Genomic DNA, 21904 nt, shown 5'->3' with positions numbered 1-21904 from the left:
TGTAATTCCCCTTAAAACAATGATCACCATCATTACCACCAATTCTGCACCATACGATTGCGTTGGTGTAGTTTTGTTCAAGAACACTTGACCTAATCACAAACAAACAAACAAACAAACAAACAAACAAACAAAAGCACTTTATTAAGTAGCAACAGTTTATTGGATCACGGGGTATTCTTAAGAAGCATATTTGGCTAGATACTTTAGAATTCGTTCTGATATTTAAAATGTCATTCTGTTGGTATTGGAGAAGAAATGTTCATCTTGGCCTCTTTTGCCTTTTAACTAATGAATTTTGTGTACAGAATTTTACTTAAATTCATGCTTATTAGCTCAGGCGGTAGACTGTTGACCTTCTGAGGCCAAGTTGGCGGTTTCATTCCCTACTCAGTCCGGTGGTATTTGAAGGTGCTGAAACACGTCAGCCACGTATCAGTACACTTACTGGCACGTAACATAACTCACGCGGGACGAATTTCTTGCCCCTCAGCGTCTCCGAAAGTCGTAAAAGTAGTTAATGGGGCTTAACACCAATAACCTTATTGTTGATATTGGAACTGCTTACATTACCACGCAAAAATATTTATTAGGATGGTTGCCCAGTTGCACTTCCTCTTAAAATCCTATTACTACTACTACTACTTTCCGGCTCCATGGCTAAATTGCTAGCGTGCTGGCCTTTGGCAACAGACGTCCCGGGTTCAATTCACGGCAGGGTCGGGAATTTTAACCATAATTGTTTAATTTCGCTGACACGGGGGCTGGGTGTATGTGTCGTCTTCATCATCATTTCATCCTCATCACGACGCGCAGGTCGCCTACGGGAGTGAAATCAAAAGACCGGCATCTGGCGAACTGAACTTGTCCTCGGACACTCCCGACACTAAAAGCTATACGCTATTTCATTTTCACTACTATTACTATTCGTATGACCTAGCGAAATGTCAACGCTGTTCGGGAGATAGTGCTTTCGAATCCAACCGTGAAGATGCTTTCCTGAGGTTTTCCAATCTCCACATAAATAAATAAATAAATAAATAAATAAATAAATAAATAAATAAATAAATAAATAAATAAATAAATAAATAAATAAATAAATAAATAAATAAATAAATAAATAATCATATAGGCAAAACTATCGTATTCAAACCTATTGAAATGATGCCATTTAGGCTGTCGGCCTGTCAATTTCGACGTTCCATTTTGCTCTACCAGAGTGCGGAGAAACGGATGTCTTCTGACTGGTCTATAGCTGAGTTTTAAAAATTAATTTTGTTCAGCAAACACCAATATTTTTTCCAGATTTTTTTAAAGGCTGACATCGTATGGCATGGAGTACCGAAATGCCTTTTTCCCTACAAAATTCCGATTATCTCTGCGAGACTTGAACCCATGGTCTTGGAATTTAGAAGCCGACACTCTACCACTGATCTACGAAGAGCAAAGCGATTACCACCACTCCAGCTATATTTATTTATATTCGTTAAGATTTCCTTTAAGATTTCGTTTAAGTAATATTCACTCATGGTGTCTATATACACCTGTAAGAACTTAATTTGTAGGTCTGTGAGTTTAAGGCTAATTATCCCAAATACTGACGATGATTATCATTAAATTTTATAAAGAATAAATGTATAGATTAAATGGTTTGGCTGACATATGCGAATGCATGAAAAATCAAAGAAATATATCCTTATTTTTCTCTAACATCACACTGGCCACCTTGTGTTTGATGTTGAGATGTCTGTTAATTCCTTCTTTGATGAGGCTCCACAAAAGTAAATTTCCAATTCTAGCAGCAATGTAGGAGTGAATTTAAGCCACTTTTAATGTGAAAACTGCTATATAAAATACATGATCTTCGAGAGTCAAGATGTGGGATTTTATTGGACTGGAGGTCATAAAATAGTGTAGTTCAACATTTGAACGAGGAAGCGCTAGTAGTTTTGCTTTTTGCATGCTTACGCCATCTATGGAAAAACAGCCGGAACTTGTATCAGCGCATTTGAAGGCTTAGTTACGTTGAGACACACAAGTTCGATTCCTGGCGTTGTAGCTGCATTTATATAAAAACGCGGCAAGTCTTGGAGCGTAGTGTGTCATTGGGAAGCTTGTTGTTCGCATGTGGTTGTGAGTTCGGGCGAGGCAGTCAGCCTAGGTAAGGAGCTGTACGCGCCGTTCCGCGCAAGGCTTGGCCGACCGAATGCTAGACAGCGTCGCGACACACAGGCAAATCAATAACAAGGTGAGCCGAAGGGAGCCGAGCAGGCCCGGAGTTTGTGTCGGGCCAAGTTTTGCCCGGGCTTGCGAGGGGTGTCGGCCTTTTACAACCGACCAACCAAACCGACCGACCTGTTTAGGCCTATTCGAATTCTAAAATACCCACGCAGTACAACTTATCTTAACCTACATCAGCCGGGTTTCTACGACACACCGAAATCGCGAGATTTAAAGAAAGAGGAGTGTGCATTCTATAAAACTGACTATTTAAAACAATTAATTCTTCAACTATTAGTGTGTTTCACTATTAAATCTTAGACAGTGGAGAGGTAACTTTTTTTCTTAATTATTATTATTTTGGGAGGGAGTAGAAATAAGGGAACATTCTTCTGATATAGTGGGTATGTTGTGACTGCACTTCAGTGCTTGTGTTACTGTGAAGATGATGAGTGGCGAGTGATTCTTTGGTGCCGGCAAGATTTATAATGATCATGCCACAGACAGAACGGACCATGGGACTTGGTACCCGCTACTCTTACATCCTGCTGGCAGTTCTACTAGCCTTTCTTCCGACTTCGTTGGAACAGGACGAGGATATACCGCACAACGAGTAAGTATTCAGAATATACGATTCTTAAATTATTAAATAGAAATATCAAAGTTTTCTTCAACATTACTTGGTCTGAATCTGTCTCTTGTAACTGTTATGTAGTACCTAATCCTCGTGTCATCTTAACACTGATACTATTGCCATGCCCTAATCTAAGCGTAGATCACTCCATGCCTTATCCCCCTCAGAGGGAGCAGCCATCTTGAATTAACGAGAATTTAACACCACATTGTTACGGGCATACACAATTTTTAAGCTACGTTACACCTTTCTTAATTTAAGAGTATCATTCCTATTAAACTTGTTTATTGAAATACTAATAATGTTGAAGAACCCGTTGCTGTACACTTGATATATGAGCCCTGAAACACAATAGTAACTCCCTCATATTTTATTCTAATTGTTATCAACTCCACCTTTCGCGCTTACACTATTTCAAATAGATAAATGATCAGATACTAAACTAATATTTCCTTTATTTAGAATTAAAGTGTCACATATAGGAAGGGATTCACAATACTTAAAGGCAAGTTAATAACGTTAATGGGTGTTGCTTTACGAATCCTCGAAACATTCCTGATCCTACTATATTTAATAACACCAGAGTTTCCCATTCAAACTAAGCCTTGTAAGTAAATATAAAGTTAATAAAATGCTTATGAGTTTCATCGAAGTAGAAGTAATACTACAGTGGATTAAAAACGAATTTTCCTAATCGTGTCATATTTCACCTGTATGGACATAGCTTGTATGGACTGAATACTGATACTCAGGGTTTATTAAATAATTATGCTATTTCGGTATGATTTGCTTGATATGCTGTTTCTGTCAGGCAATATTTCCAGTATTAATTCGTTCCACTTCGGAACGCAACTCTCTTAATTGTTACGGATAGAGTACAGTGTGTGTTTACCGACTGCTTGTAGCTCGTGACTTGTTTAGTTTTAAACATGTGACAACATTGTTCAGTTAATGCAACTAACGTATTTTGGCAGAAGCTCTGTTGTACATGAGGCATGTGCTTCGCATTGGCTGCCAATCAGGGAACTTGGTTACTAGTAAACACCACCGTAGCTCTACCTGGCACCAGGTAGCCTGGGCTATTTTTATTTAATTCGCAATTCCCGTGTCAACCAGGAGTACCTTGACAATCAGCTGCTTTCAAAAGAACTCACCTCCTTTCGTCGCAAAGACAGGGGACGACCTCACAGCTTCGCAAGGAGCTTTTGTGTGAAAAAGGTGAAAATTTTTAAGATCTTCCATTATTCTTTGTTCAGAAGGAATCAGTATAATTATTTTATTATCTTTTCAAAATACTACTACTACTACTAATATATGGCGGATATGACAACAGGTTGATGCAGTAGAAGCCGTAATATTGGATAAAATATAAGAAGAATTGTGTCACTGCGTTACGAGGTGATTTAGCGATGATCTCAGCTTGGTGAACGTTATAACCCACTTAGGAACAGAAATATTCAAGAAAACTGCTACTGAAAGACCATTCATTCATGAAGCAGAGTGGTGAAAATGATTAAGGGTGTTCTGAAGTTCTCATTTCATATCACATAGATTGTATTTACGTTTTTGATATTTTTTTCTAAATGTTGAGCATAGTAACTTTTATTTCACATGATATCACGTACTTCAAATAAAAAACCGTAGAGAACATTATAATTTTATTCCAGCAGGGGACATTACGCTCTTTAAGGAGTGCAGCTATTGCTAATGTATCATCATTCGGTCGTTTTTCACAAAAGTAGTATCGTTACTTGGTGTTATACGTGTTAAACACTCATATATGTGATTGATGTGTGATCTACTTATTAAGTTAGAATGATACCTTTTAAACTTACCAAAAAATTCTTTTGGATATGCACAACAAGCAGAAAGCTTAGGATTTTCTATTACTATACTTTCCTACGAGCAAATTTATGGCTAGCTTCCATTTCTGATTCAACAATTTAATAGGATTTGTTTAGCGGAAGAGTTCATTATTTCACGGGGAACAACGACTTTCTTCATCTCATAACAACTGTGTGTTCGCGTGACGTGACTTTATTTTCATAACACGCAGTTAAATTCAGGTGTTTGCTGTCGTGAGTCATGAAATAAGAGGATTCATTTTCGGGTCGAGTACAGTGATTTTTGTAAGAATAACATATAGAACCGTAGTTGTAACTGTTAACTCTACCTTGTCCTTCACCGACCAAACCCTTGATCTAAGAAGAGTTATTTACAAGGATATTGTATCATTGTTTAATATTGATAATAATAGGATGAGAAAGACATGATTTTCATCTTTCATTCCTGTCGAAGTTGTTACACGTACACTTCCTGATACAAAGATTGGTTGGTTCAGCATAAGCTCGAACGAAAGTGAAGTGCACATTAGCATTGAGATGTCCCGGCTAGTTAAGACACGGAGATTTACCGTCACTTCTGCAATGAACAGTGTGTTTCTATGCCGTTAAAACGAATGTTAATGGTAACATACACTACATATATCGCCTAAACGTTGTTCGTCACTCCCCTAATATAATATTGCAAAATGGGGCCTTCTAAGCTCAAGTTGACGGGTTTGATGACGGCTCAGTCGGGTGGTATTTGAAGGTTCTTTAGAACGCCAGCGTCGAGTCGGTAGATTAACTGGAACGTAAAAGAACTCCTGAGGTACAATATTCTCGAACGTCGGCGTATAGCAAAACCGTAAAAATAGTCAATGGAACGTACTACTATATAAACAATATTACATATTAATAATGTACTACAGTATACTGTAATACTGCAGGACTATGCAAGTTCATTGGCAAAGTGTGTGTTGGATAAATTAGTATTAAAGTAGAAAGGCAGTAAATACTAATCACATTCATATATCTCTTGACGTTCTGATTCAATATTTCATGATTCGATCGGTTAATATAGACCAAACAAACAAAAAAAAACAAACAAACAGACCATTGAGACTACTTTTGGACCACATGGAATGAATTTCATAGTTACTTCGTATTATCAACCTCAACAAGTTAGGAGTTTTTAATGGTTGCGTAATTCCACCTTTACAATACTATATAATTTTTATTCGTTTTATCTATTTAAGAAGGTACATGTTTCGTCTCTCTTATATGGGACATCGTCAAACTTGATACAATTATAGTAAAAACACCTGATATTCCTGATAACAATATGACTCAGTCAGTCATGCATAAAATAACTGAAAGCAGTTCATATCGTTAAAATATCTGCTCTCGGAGTAGAAAAAAGGAGAATAACAATTCTACTTTTCGCATATAACTTCAGCCGAGGTGAAGTAAACAATGTGTTCCACTGTCAACGTCGATAGCATGTGATGACGTAAACCCTGAATTATTTTCAAAATTCTTGACGTAATTATATCGACCATAACACGTACGGTAGGCCTGTAATTAATACTTTACTGATGACAGGTGTATTCCCTTCCCATTGGAAATTAGCTGTTGTCCGCCCAAGACAAGTAATCAATATTAACCACACGACTTCCGACCAATCAACATTTTGTCGTACCTGTCAGAAATTTTGTAGGAAAGAGTACACAGAGCAGTAACGGCGTACTTGAACTGCAACATCTTTCGAGACGAGCACAAACCAGCGTTCAGAACACATCACAGTACTACAAAAGAACTGATTCGAGTTATGAACGAAATTGGTGTGACTATGCAGAAAGGGCAAATAACTGTAAACTCAATTATATCTAAGTAAAATCTTCGACTGTGTTGACACGGATATTCTACTAGCTAACGAGAGGAACCTCAGTTTATCAAAAAGTACACTATCGTGGATGTATTCCTACCTGTCGGATCGCATTTCGGTAGGGGACAATTTCTCTTCATAGTGAACTGTTGAGGCTTGAATACCGCAAGGTTCCCTGCTAGGACTTCTCCTATTTTTGTTTTTTGTCACAAGATTACCTCGAGTAATGACAAAGCAACTATCACATGTATGCAGATGACCTACGTATCTATGCATATGCTCTTTCTAGAGACCTCCATAAATGACATGAACGAAGACTTGGCTTTCATATTCCACCAATAGTATTCAATGGTACTTGTCCGGGATTTAAAGACAAAGTCTAAACCTAGGACTACTTGTGCACGATCATCTCAGTTGGCATGAGCATACTGTGAGTAATATTCTGTGAAAAAAATTGATAGAATTATTGCCATTAAAATCAAGGAAATTACTAGTACAAAGTCTTATAATGCCCATCTTCGATTACTGCGACGTAGTTATGGATGATTACCTAGTTGTATTTCCTCTTAGCACAAAAATCAGAAAATCAATACCGTACTATAAACTTACCATATAACTTTACAACAGACTTCAGTGAGCCCATAATGCGCGTGTTAGATTTACCTTTGATACCACTGTTCGATCATATCCCCTAGCGTTCTCCGAACTCGAATGATTACATTTGAAAGAGTGATGGAATCTTTACTCCGTCACCACCTTAAATTACGTACTGACCATAATTACCCCAGAATACCTTTCATTTCTGTTCATTTCCTATATGATTCTACATCCCACAAGCGAGATCCTTATCTGGCTCTGAGTGTTAAGTATACCCATTCACAGACCAGCTGGCTATAGTAAGTCAATGGTTGTCTCCACATGCCGCACCTGGAATTCCGTAACTGCTGAAATTAGGAGCACGTCAAATGTATTACACTTTAAGAAATAATTCAGGAAATGGATATTAAATAATTAAGCAGTAAATTAATATGAAAATAGTGTTTTAAACATACCTTACAAACTTAGTTAAAATAAATTAGTCGCAAGATCACTGTAGTTATAAGAACCTAGTTGTAAGTTTTAATTTATTGAAAATAACTTGTCGTATTTGAAATTCAGGTAAATGTGTAGTCTTACAGAATACCAGGCTTCATATCCTGAGTCGTGTCATGTACAATACATAAATAACTAAATAAATAACTAAATAAATAAATAAATAGCAAGACAAGAAATATTTTGTAACGAAAGATCATAACATGGGACGAGGTATAGAAATTTTGGCACTATTTCTTCAACACAAGAGTATGCTAATTTTTGTTGCCAGGAAATGTGCATATATTCGTGAAGTTTAGAAGTAACTGCAATATTCTCTACTCTTTTTACTAGCAAATTTCAGTAGATTTTTAACAATTGTTTAATAATTTCTACTACTACTACTACCACCACGTTACTACTAGTTTGTGTTAAATGCAGCTAAGATGACATTAGTAACGAAAATAATAATAATAATAATAATCATACATTACAATTGGGATACATCCCGGTGACAGGGCTTGCTTTCAATAACAAATCAACTAAATTGAAGACATACATTACAATGTCATAACATCAAAATACAGTCTAATGTAGCACAAAAGAATTATATTAAAACAAACAAATAATTACAAGAAATTATATCCAAACAATAAATTGCATGATAGCGAAAAAGTACCACTAAAATCACACGAAAGTTCCCACATCAAGTCGAACAAGAAGCGACAATAATTACTTGAGCTTTTTAAACATTACTATTATTATTAGTAATTTTTAAATAGCTGTAGAAAGCTTCAAAATTAAGATTGTGTTAATCATGTTTTCCTAATTGTAATAGCGCTTATAGAAGGAGCCGTAAAATGTATCCTATAATATTATTTTTGGTGACTTAGCAGGTCCATATTTTAGTTATTCTTAGAGAGAAAAACTGAAGGATTTATATTTACACATATAGTATAGGCTTTTTTTAAGAGATGCAAATTCTGTGGCTTGGTTCTAAAAGGGCCAATGTCAAAAAAAAAACTGTTTTTGAGCTATGGGCATTTGAAGTTTTGCTTATTTCTAATGATTTTTTTCAACAACTAACTTTAAATAACTTTATACTTTCTTTGTGGAAGTCACCTTATTAAACGCTATTTTTTTCTATCGTATTCTTTAAAAATTGCCAGGTATGGCCTTATTTAATTAAACGTTAACTGTTCGTTTAGTACTTAACAGAGACATTGGCCCTTTTAACATGTTGTGAGCCAGGATAAAACGCGTTTGTATCAGTTAATATCTCAATTTCGATAAAAAATGACATTGGCCCTTTTAGAACCAAGCCACAGAATTATGTGTGTTGTTCACGATGTTATTGAAGTAATCATTAAAATGTTAATTTTATATTTTATTCCACAATGGAAACAAACATCTGAATACAACAATGCTTTTAGTTTCGGCAACTGAACAAATCTGCATTGTCAGATTTATAGGTTTATAACAATACTAATGAATTACTGCGGTGAAGTTGAGGTAACACCAGAAGCACGTAGCTGCTCAACAAGCGGGCGTCTTCACCTCAAGTGCGCAGAGATAACAGTTCATGTAAGGTTGCATAAGTTCAGGTATGAATTTCTAAAACTGAAAATAATTAAATCACTTCCATACAATTACAGGACGATCTCCAAAGTTTTATAAACGTAATTCGTCTCCTGGTTTGAAGAGAAAACCGTAAAGAATTCCCAAACATTTTTTAAATCTGGGCGAGTATTTCATATGTAATAAATATATTTTCAGAACATGTAAGAACATGTAAATAGGCAACTAAATTTCATACGGTGTTACCTTTAAAACTGTAACGATAGAAGGTTCTATCATTAATAGTTTGTTCATAAAATTTCTGTAAAGAGTGAATTCCCGTGTAACCGTGTTGCATGTAATGGAATATTGAGTGTCGGAAAATATACTATATTCAATTCAATATTTAATGAATACTATTAACCAAGGAAGCTGACATTACACAGAAATGATAATCTCCAACCACTTTATGTTTTCTATTACTTCAAAATCAAAAACCCTCTTTTTTGTTGTCCGGTTTCACATGGAATGACCCATGCATGAAAATAAGAAACAAAGAAAAACAAAAAACTAAAGATTACTTGCGATTAATGTAACATAATAATTACTATCGGTCGCATAGAAAGTCATACAAAATTTATGAAATGTAACTTTAAATATTCCATTACATGTAGCGTAAGATAGTAATTGCAACACGGTTACACAGGAATTCACACAAGAACTACAAAATAAAAATAGTCCATTACAAATCATAATTACATGAAATAGCAATATTTTATGAAATATCTTATTTCTGTGTTTACGCGTAGGTCGCCTATACTGGCCCCTTCGGAGGCCACACGTCATTATTATTATTATTATTATTATTATTATTATTATTATTATTATTATTATTATTATTATTATTATTATTATTATTCTTTCTGTGATTAACATTCAATGTATCTTTTAGTGACATAGTAGTAATTGTTATTGCGCTGAATACATGGCATTAATACGGACTCTCATGACAGCATAAATACATTACACCTTACCAAACTATTCCAACACATCCGAGAGCTAGATCTAGACACTAAAGACATGGCTCCAGCTTGAGTTTGATTGAGCTGGCTCTATGAATCGCAGAAGACAACTCGTACTGGATGAAATACCTCTTAATCCATTCGTAGCGAATTTATTGCATAATTTTGAAGAGTGTAACTAACACTGGGCTGACCTAAGTCTTATTCTCCACAGCTTCCCGGGCGCGGCACTTTGTATGAGTTTCGCCCAGTTTTACGGCCGGATGTCTTTCCTGACACCAACCCTATGTGGAGGGAAGTATTCACTATTGCGTGTTTTATGGTGATTTGTCGTGTGATGTGTATATAAATGGAGGCGTATTTCAAGACGTACTCAAACACCAGTCCTGGAGCGTGGGGAATTAACGAGACAAATTTAAAACCATCGACCCAACTAGAAATCGAACCCAGGGCCTCTTAAACCGAAGGCCAGTTACGGTGATCACTCGGCCATGGAGCCGGACACAGATCTGAGGGAAGTATTTTCCGGAAACTTTCGTACCCCTTTGTATTTTTATAATATTTTGCTTTTGCCAGAGTTGATTGCATACCTTTCACAACACTGATTTTCCCATTATATTCATGGGAATAATTAAGGACAGTTTTAACATATGTTAAAACTGCCAAACGTATATCCCTGTATTTGTGAAATATCTTAATTGCTAATCCTGAAATAGGCTACTTATATTTGTTTTTGTATGTTAAGTTGAATGAAGTGACCACATGTATAGTGTCGATGGGATAGGAAAGGCCTAGGAGTTGGAAGGAAGCGGCCGTGGCCTTAATTGAGGTGCAGCCCCAGCATTTGCCTGGTGTGAAAATGGGAAACCACGGAAAACCATCTTCAGGGCTGCTGACAGTGGGATTAGAACCCACTGTCTCTCGGATGCAAGCTCACAGCCGCGCGCTCTAACCGCACGGCCAACTCGTTCGGTCCCGGTATGATTATGCCAGGGTTGAGGAACACTCGTGTAATAGAGTAAAACGGAACGCCGAAACTGACAACAAGGTATTACTTAAAATAATAATAATAATAATAATAATAATAATAATAATAATAATAATAATAATAATAATAATAATAATAATAAAAATATGCTTGAACAGAGGCGTTGAGGCTGTACGATTATTATTATTATTATTATTATTATTATTATTATTATTATTATTATTATTATTATTATTATTATTATTATTATTATTATTATTATTATCCGACTAACCCTTTTGAGCGTACGATAATTGTGGGTTCGAGCCCCACTGTCGGCAGCCCTGAAGATGGTTTTCCGTGGTTTCCCATTTTCACACCAAACAAATTCTGGGGCTGTACCTTAATGAAGGCGATGGCCGCTTCCTTCCAACTCCTGGGCCTTTCCTGTCCCATCGTCGCCATAAGACCTATCTGTGTCGGTGCGACGTTAAGCCAATTAAAAAATGAGCATACGATAAATCAACTTTGGTTACTTTTCTTTGCAATTACATTTCTTCATTTCCAAACTTCCTTCATTTTCTGAGAATGTTGTTCCTTTTCCTCTTGAGTCCATTTTCTTCCAGTTGTTAATTTCTTTCTCTCCTGTAATCTTGCCTTTCGTGTTATTTCTCTGAAACGTGTTCTGTTTTATATCGTATCTAATTCCAGCGTTTTTCATATCGTTTTAAATTTCAATGAACCACGTTGGCTTAGATTTGTAACTGATCAATAAGTTGAAGATTTGTTTAGTTAGTCTATTGTTCATCATTCTATAAATGTGTCCGAAAAACCGGAGTCTTCTTTTACTCATTACAGTTGTTGGTTTTTCAACTTTTAAATATAGCTGTCTGTTTGATCGTAGTCCAAATTCAGCATTGGATGTTTCTTATACTGTAGGTCCCAGTATTTTTCTCAAATTTTTTCATTATTCGCTATGCCCGACTAAGGAGTGCGATTGAACTTATTTAACTGATGTGGTTGCCTTTTTTCTTCTCCCAAAATATCTTCATCTTCTCGCTGTGGCTATTCTTGCGATCTCCTCACCAGGTTATTTTGGTGGTAGAGCTTGGATGGTCTGCAAAGCGGTAATTGTCGACTATTTTTCTGATCTTAAATCTATCTAATACAATGCCATCTGTGATACCTATTTCCAGCAGATCTTTTCCAACATAAATAAGCCAACTGTTTCTTTAACTTTAACTGATAGGGTAAGGTTCAGAATTCTTTTGGTCAATCTCTGAGTATATATCCAAACAATTTCGAACGTCTTTTCGTTAATGTGTCTGATATTTTCTCTGAATGTTGGTATAAGTCATGAGAATCCCTTATCATCCAGATTACCCCTGTACAAACTGGTCTAAATTTTTATTTAAGATTCCTCTTTATTGCTTTTCTACATCTTTAATCAATGATAGTCTCCAATGATCAGTGTTCCAGATTCATATAATGCTTCAGGCTTGAATACAGTGTTGTAATGCCTTTATTTTGCATTTCGGAGTATGCATTTTTTATGATATCCATTCCAAGTGAGTCTGCACTCTCTTTATTGTTTTTCTTTTTCTTTTTTTTTATTATTAATGATGAAATTAAAAACTAACCCGTAAACAATGGGTACAGAGCAGCTAGATCTATTAACACACAAACTAACCGTCAACAATGGGTACAGAGCAGCTAGATCTATTAACACACCCGTTTGCAAATTTTGAAGCCGTTCAGTAATTAAATGGTAGATACTTCTAGACAGACGCTATAAGTTAGCTAAAAGTATGAGTGTATGTAGAAGAAAACAAGCAGGAAGGAAGAGGAAAATGTTGCTTTAGTGGCAGCGCTGACAATGTAGAAGATAAGGCACGATATTCGCGACTTGCTCGGATTTTAGTGGAGGCTCCGTTGTTCACATCTTCACATTGACATTTCTATACCCGTACATGCATTATGTAGGTTTAAAAAATCATAATTTGTATTATCTGTGACTCGTATGAGATAGGCGCCTTTTATACGGTATTCTTCAGCGTTAAATCGGCCTATTTTAAATGGATCCGTAAAAAGTGAGTACTAGAATTGATGATAACAATAGGTTCTGATATACGAAGTCTACTACGAGTATAATATTTTCAGGTGACTTACTGTTTTATTATCGATCACAGTCGAATCCATAAGCTCGGTCACAAGAAGCTGGCACGCTATGTAATCAAACTCCGGCGCTGGTCATTGAATAGAGACCACAGCAACAGATACCATCAAACTTTATTATTTATTATTTTACAAGTTCCTTTACGTCGCGCCGATACAGATAGGTCTTATGGCGGCGACGGGGCAAGAAAGGGATAGAAATGGGAAGGAAGTGGCCTTAATTAAAGTGAAAATAGGAAACCACGGAAAACCATCTTCGAGGCTGCCGACAGTGGGGACCATCATGCTTTCATATTCAATTATTCCTCCTCTTTCGCTTCTTCTTCCCGGCCTATTTTCCATTTTATTGGGGTCGGCGCCTGGTGTGGATATTTTCTAGGTTTACGGACGGAATCTCTTCCTGATGCCACCCATATTATTGTGTGTTTCTAAGGTGGTTTGTTGTTAGTATATGATCACAAACATCCAGCCCCGGAGTCAGAGGAAGTAACTAGACAAAGTTAAAATCCCTCAGGTAGCCGGGAATCGAATCAGGAGCTTGTATGCAGATGACGTTGATCCGAAATATTTATATTTATTAGGTCAAGCAATATAATTTTCTTTCTACAATTACTACGATGATATTGCCAACCGTAAGTGAATTATATGATGTCATAATGGAAAGTGGGAGCGCTGATTACACTAGTCTACATGAAAAACATTTTCTGCCACAAGAAAAAAATACACTGTTTCAGAAAGACAATTCGCCTCACTTTTCATGGGATAATCGTTTATGTAAATGCTTACTTCAGTCTAAGTGTTGTACAGGGTGTATCCGTGATGGTGTTACAGACTTTCAGTGATGATGGTGGACGGAAAATGGATCACTTTGAGTTAAGGAACCGTAGTCTGGAAACGATCGATTCAAAAGTTATTAGTAATCCAAAATGTTTAACGTCCGTCCTTAACAGTTCAAACGACACAGGGGTTATTCGAACGGGTACGACAGAACTTTGTGCGATGATGCCATGCCTGCATTGACGCCATTTCGTACATTTGTTGTAAATGGAGCAGTTTGTGTAACTTGTGCAGGTGAACGGACTTAAATGAATAGAATTTTGCTTAACTCTTGACTCGATCGTTTCCGGAATATGGTTCCTTATCTCAAATCCATCCATTTGCCATCCTGAAAATTTGTAACATCATCACGGATGCACGCTGTGTATATCTGGCAACATGACACGTTATCGCACCAAGAGTTTCAAATATAAACAGAAAAATAGTACAACCTTAAAGAAAAGTGAAGAAACACACTTAAAAATATTTTCTTCTCGATTTCATGTGATACTTTCGCCCAGAAACGTCTCTTCGTAAGGTCCAACAGTATTCGGACAACATTGCGGCACTCCCATTGCCTTGAAAATGCTTTTCCACTTGAGAAATGTCCTGGTGGAACCGTTCGCCATGTTACTCACTGACGGCGCCAAGGTTATCCGGGAAGAAGTCCAAATGATCGTTCAAGAAATGTAGTTTAAGTGACATGTTACATTTCATACGGTGGTATGATCTCAGTAGTTCATGTAGAATATCGCGATATTTCTCAGCCTTATGACTGCAATTGTGAAGCAGCCATGTCATTTTTTTCACCATCACTATTGCGTGTTTCTTTGGTCGATTGTAGTATGATGTGTTGTCTGTCAATTTCACTCAACAAATCAAGGAAATGTTCATCATCAGTGTTGCCAACTTAGCGGATTTTCCGCTAAATTTGGCGGAATTAGAAGACTGTTGGCGGAGAAATATATCATTTAGCGGACAGCGGATTTTTTGGCGGAATTCTCTATTTATTATAGCGGAATTTAGTGTTTTATCCATTTTACGTTTTTTTCTCAATTTGTACTCCAGTCTGTCTCTGAGCTATTCCGTATTTCTTGTCATGAGCTAGCAGTCACATGAGGAAAACATGTTATTTGGATTTGATGTTATGAGATCATGGTATCATAAATTTGTAATGCGTGGGGAAAGGGTTCTTATATCTTAGTTGACGAATGACGACAGATAATGAAACTGTAAGAGAGAAACATTTATATTTATGTTCTGAAGGAAGACCATTTAACGAACTGGCCTGTTCTGTGTGTGGCCCTTGAGATAGGGGATTCACCTACAGTAGTTTGCACCCGGCAGTAAAACGCCTACAAGTTATACCTCGCCGGCTCGCAGGCAGGTGGTTAATCCCAGCGAAACTCACATATCAGATGAGTGCGGATATTTTTTAAATTATTATTATTATTATTATTATTATTATTATTATTATTATTATTATTATTATTATTATTATTATTATTGCTAATTATTATTGCTCATTATTTGAGGTCGGATTTCTTGGCGGAATTTTAGCGGATTTTTAGTAGTATTTAGCGGATCTTGAAAATATAAGTTGGCAACACTGTTACCCTGAGATCTTCACATATACGCCACTGCGGAGAACTACTGCTTTCTGACTAATTTTGTTAGAATCTATGAACATGCGGCACTCATTAACACTGAAATGATGACCAAGAGCCTCCATACCGGATTCGATATCATTACAAAAAATCAGGTAACCTTTCTTGAAGAAATATTCAGAAAAAAAGAACGTGGTGGTCACGAACACATTCACTATCGTATCGCGGAAAAGATGATTCCATTCTTCTAATCGCGGAGCTAGAAGCTCAGCCTGTTGTTTCGACAAATTTAAACCTCGAACAAGATCGCCGAGATCCCCCTGAGACAAAAAGTGAGGCTCATTTGATTTACGAGTGACTTCAAGTTTAGGGTCGGCATTCATATCCTCTTCCGTATTCTGCGTGGTCGTCACTGTATTAACCCCTTCGGTGGCGGGTTTTGGGAGACCTCCTGTGCCAGAAAAGTGAGGTTTTTCGGAGGAAATTATTTATTTTTAGGAAGCAAGGAATGAGTAACAATTATTAAGGGAACACATTCATATATTATTCAAGGTTAATAAAATCTTACTTTACACTCTATTAACACTTTTTTACAGTAGGCCTGTGATATAGTTTCATAAAAATCATAAAACACTGGTGTTTTGAGTAGGACCTATACTGTCCTGTGAGCAATACATTCTTAGTTCATGCTTTTGTATTATTCCCATCAGCAACACTAACGCAATCAATTGCCAAATTTTGTAAGAGTTTATTTTTTCCAAAACTGTGCCCTTCCATGCGGAGATTTATTTACAAATTTTTCAATGCAATTTTAGAATAGGGCCAACGAATTTTTTCGGGCACTGTCAAATTTACAATTTCATCTGTTACAATCAGTTCAAAACAGTCAATCGCACTCACCTCTGATAATCCTCACACCAGGATTTGCCGTAAATGGAATAATATTAGGTCGCGCACTATCCCCAGGCTTACACATTTTCCAAACGAATGTATATTCAACATCTACCATCACCTTAGCTTCTGACGTAATACCTTCTTTCCTTTCACTACAATTACTGAGGTCATCATCTGAAGAATCAATAGTACCATTATAGCTACTATCAGAAATACTAATGTCACTTAGAGATTCATCTTTGATGTAGTTCCTTATTTTGTCTTCAGACAAACTTCTCTTCCGTTTCGCGCTCGCCATTTCTGTTTACCTCGTCAGCTGGCCAGAGGTTGTATATGTAAAGTAGAAAAGATAAGGCATATTTTAGGCCAGACGCTTCGTGAATACAGCTGGAAATCCTCCCGCCATTTGTTGAGAATGCTTGAAAACATTTTCCAAAGCGATTAGAGCACCCGAAAAATTATTGGGCGATCGCGAAATGAACACTGCAGTTAAACGAGAATTTCTCGGGCGGTGACGTTATGGGCAGGCGTGCGCCACCCGAGAATTTCTCGGGCGTGCCACTGAAGGGGTTAATCTTAACTCACTGTCATGTTCTCAGGAGGCGCTGGTACCAGATATTTTTCACTGTGACATTTTTGTCAGGCAGAAATAACAGTGTCTTGTGTGATCCGAGCGTTCTCTACAAATTATGCGAACAACAAAGGAGATTTGATGTGATCCTATTAATCAGCCTGTCACATATCAGACAGCATATATAGTGGGGCGGGGCATTTATTGCCGTAGTCACCAACCTTACCCCGAAAAGTAGTTCGTAGCACTTCTTTACAAGAGGATTAAGTTTTCATTTATGTGATTTCAGAGTTAACTATCCATAGACATAACAAAAATAATTTGAGATATTTACTCAGGTACGAGAGAGCCTCCATGGCTCAGGCGGCAGCGTGCCGGCCTCTCACCGCTCGGTTCCGTGGTTCAAATCCCGGTCACTCCATGTGAAATTTGTGCTGGACCAAGCGGAGGCGAGGCAGGTTTTTCTCCGGCTACTCCGGTTTTCCCTGCCATATTTCATTCCAGCAACACCCTCCAATATCATTTCATTTCATCTGTCATTCACTAATCATTGCCCCAGAGGAGTGCGACAGGCTTCGGCAGGTGGCACAATTCCTATCCCCGTCGCTAGGCGAGGGCTTCATTCATTCCATTTCTTACCCGGTCGAATGACTGGAAACAGGCTGTGGATTTTCATTCAGGTACGAGGCAATTGTTCTTGTGAATTAACACAAAACACGAACCTTCACAAACCTAGTCACTTCCAAGTCACTTCCTACGCGGTCAGAACTCTCAATGCTCAGACCCAACTGGCAACGAACACAACGTGGTTCTACCTGTTCGAGCATGAGTCATCGGCAATGACAAGTATCTTCTTCTTCTTCTATAAACGGTACATAAAAATGAAAAGTCGAAGTTCAGTCCCCACGGCATGGGGGGTGAGAAGGAGTGAAGAAAGAAAATGTTGAAAATGAGAGAGATTATGGGTGAATGTGCGTGTATGTTTCAGTATAGCTCTCAAGCAAACAAGATACACATATAACTTAATATCTGGAAAAATTACTGTAGGAGCAAGAAACCCCTAGCACACCTAAAGGAAGGGGTGAAATGTAAAAATCCGGAAAATGACCGATATTAGTGGCGAGTTCATAGTCTTGCGGTAGCTGAGATGAACCGTGACACACTGGATGCCGTTTAAGCCGAAGTTCATTCCCAATCGGGATGGGGGTTAGAAGAGGTGAAAGGAATGTCCAAAATGACAGAGATCATGGATGTACGTGTGCCTGTTCCAGCATAGCTCTCAAGCAAACATGATACTCATATGACTTACTGTTTGGGAAAGAAAACTGTAGGATAAGGGGGGTGATATTAAAGTAATAGAAAACGACCAATATTGAAAGTGAAAACGATGCATGTTAATAAACATGCTACTGTTCAGTGTTATTTATCATTTACTAGCAAGTACCCGCGGCCTCGCCCGCGTTCATTAATTCAACTGCGTTAGATTTTTCTAAACCGTTTATGCAAATGAAAAAGAAAAACCATATTTATTGTCATGCGGTTTACGTACCTTCCCCTATTTCATTTTTTAAATTTTATTTTCTTCACTCTCCTCACCCTCTTTGCCGGACTACCCATCAGATTTCGTTCAAACCACTTCCTATACCCTCCCATGGGAAATAAGAACAAATTGTGAAATTTTCATGGAAATCGGTCCAGTTGTTTTTGAGCCCATTCGAGACATACATACAAACAAACACTCATCTTTTAATATATATATATATAGAGAGACCAGTTTTGTGAATTTGCAGCCTGTGAACTTAGCTAATATCTCAAAATTTGTCCCGGAGTAATATTTGTGGCTAGGTACAAAAAAAATTCATTCAATACTCCATATCGAATGATGTTGGTATCTAAGGTCGATTGAGACACATTCCTTATTTACCTGATAAAATGAAGCCCATGACTCAGGTGGTGGTGGTGATTATTGTTTTAAGAGGAAGTACAACTTGGCAACCATCCTCTTTATAACAATAATCAGAGGGGAAAATGGAAGGGAACCGACACTTCGAAAAATGAAGATATCGGACAAAGAAAGACAAGGGCCACGAAGGGCGTGAAAATGAAAGACTCCCTAGCCCTCGCAAACCTAATAGCGTCGGGGTCGGAAAAGAGCAAGAGTTGACCAAGGGAGGTCGGATAGGATAGATGAAAGTGAGGAGCCTGGCACAAGTAAGTATAAGCAATGCCAGGACTCAGATGAAGGCCCCGTGGTCGCCAACCCACGCTCCAAAGTTCAGAGCCCCTGGGGCCCCTCTTAGTCGCCTCTTACGACAGGCAGGGGATACCGTGGGTGTTATTCTACCGCCCCCACCCACAGGGGGAGCCCATGACTCAGTTTCAGTTTTTTGTGATCTACTAAAGTAAAAATATAACGTCGGTTTTGGCATGCAGCAGCCTAAATAGCTCAACTTAATATATACGCACACTGCAGCCGAGGCTATGCGATTATTATTATTATTATTATTATTATTATTATTATTATTATTATTATTATTATACAGTAAAAGTTGACTTCAACTGAATCACAAGGGACTGGGAGTAATTTCCGCTGCAGAAAGTTTCCTCTTAACTAAGGTGTACTAGAAAATAGTGTATAGGCCTATATGTTCAATTTATTCTCACTAGCAACTTGAAAACACGTCATACATTAAAGGAATGCAATAAATTGATAACTTGTTTTACCGGAACCAGTAGCCTGCAGTCCCAACTGGTTCATTCTCCAGCAGTCAAAGTGAGTTTTCTAAAGTGTAATGGTCTATCTAAATCATTCCGTCATAGGGGGAATTCCTGTAGGAGGACTGGAAATTTTCAGTATAAGGGTGTATTTTAACTTTTGTTTCAGCGTTTAATCATCTTCTTCTCAATCTGCTTACCCTCCAGGGTTGGCTGTTTCCTCGGACTCGGAGAGGGATCCCACCTCTACCGCCTCAAGGGCAGTGTCCTGGAGCTTGAGACTTTGGGTCGGGTGATACAACTGAGGAGGATGACCAGTACCTCGCCCAGGCGGCCTCACCTGCTATGCTGAACATGGGCCTTCTGAGGGGATGAGAAGACTGGAAGGGATAGACAAGGAAGAGGGAAGGAAGTGGCCATGGCCTTAAGTTAGGTTCCATCCCGGCATCTGCCTGGAAGAGAAGTAGGAAACCACGGAAAACCACTTCGAGGATGGCTGAGGGGGGAATCGAACCCCCTTCTACTCAGCTGACCTCCCGAGGCTGAGTGGACCCCGTTCCAGCCCTCGTACCACTTTTCAAATTTCGTAGCACTGTCGGGATTCCAACACGGGCTTCCGGGGTTGGCAACTAATCACACTAACCACTACACCACAGAGGCGGACCCTGCGTTTAATCTCTTCCGCTTAATCCAGGCTAGTTTTCATTATATTTTACGCCTAATTCAAGGGACTGGGAAACTTTTTCGACAATGGTAACTTTCCGTTTAGTAGAGGGTCCGTTTAAAACAGGGCTTACTGCAGTAATAATAATAATAATAATAATAATAATAATAATAATAATAATAATACAGAAAACAGGAGTAAAGCCTAAACAGACACAACGTTATGGCTTGGCGAAATCAAAACCGATCTGAAAGAGGCAGGAATTATACCAGCAGATGTCCAAAATCGGATAATCTTCAGATCCAAAGTTCGGCTCCATGGCTACATGGTTAGTGTGCTGGTCGTTGATCACAGAGGTCCCGCGTTCGATTCCCGGCAGGATCAGAAATGTTAACCATAATTGTTTAATTCCGCTAGCACGGGGTCTGGGGTTATATGTCGTATTCATCGTCATTTCATCCTCATCATGAAGCGCAGGTCACCTACGGGAGTCAAATTGAAAGACCTGCATCTGGCGAGCCGAACTCTTCCTCGGATGAAAGCCAAAAGCCATATACCATTTCATTTCAGATCTAAAATTCACAACTGAGTAGTTGACCAAATGGAAAGACCAAAGTAAACTGAAACAACCTGGTCTGATGACAGAAAGGAAGTCAACAGTAAAAGGGTGAAAGAAATATGGGTACAAAGGAAGGCAAATGTACGCCTCTAAGTACTTTGCGTAGTGCTAATGGACTTATATATATACAGTATATCCAAATCAAACCTCATGGCACTACAGCCCTTGAAGAGCCTTGGCTACCAAGCGACCGCTACTCAGACCAAAGGCCTGTCGAATACAAGGTGTCGTGTGGTCAGCACGACGAATCTTCTCGGCCGTTATTCTTGGATTTCTAGACCGGAATATATATATATATAGGCCTAAATTATTATTAGAACAATGTATGATAAACACTAGATCTTGGAATACTTATACAACTGGTTGTCTTGTTGAGTTTTGAGTCTGCACAGGCTATGAAAGTCTGGTGTCAATATTTCTCTGTTTCCGTTTCATCCTCTTAATGGCGCTTTCAGCACATGCTCTCTCCCTCGTACCCTTCTTGGCTGCTGCATATTTTATCACATAGCAATTTCATTTACATTTCATCAGAGGAATATGATCGCGTTAGATGATGGATATTCATCGCTTCCCAGCCAGTAGTGACGGGCCATGTGCCGAGTTAAAACTTTTACTATGATCTCCAAACGGTTTCTGGCACTCGGGTGTAATTGGAATTCTCGGA

General features: G+C 38.0%; 1 protein-coding gene across 1 annotated transcript in view; it reads left to right on the top strand.

Moving 5' to 3' along the window:
• The first annotated feature begins 2221 nt into the window (after positions 1-2221).
• The window catches only part of stol (stolid), a 1115479-nt gene continuing 1095796 nt past the window's right edge, over positions 2222-21904 (top strand). The window contains exon 1 of the mRNA XM_067146569.2: positions 2222-2833. Coding sequence (XP_067002670.2) covers positions 2709-2833 — 125 coding nt within the window. The 5' untranslated portion in view covers positions 2222-2708. The remainder of the gene's footprint in view (positions 2834-21904) is intronic.

Source organism: Anabrus simplex, chromosome 4, assembly GCF_040414725.1.
Source record: "Anabrus simplex isolate iqAnaSimp1 chromosome 4, ASM4041472v1, whole genome shotgun sequence".
NCBI lineage: Eukaryota > Metazoa > Arthropoda > Insecta > Orthoptera > Tettigoniidae > Anabrus > Anabrus simplex.
The sequence above is the reverse complement of the archived record's forward strand: the minus strand, read 5'-3'. Positions and strand labels throughout refer to the sequence as shown.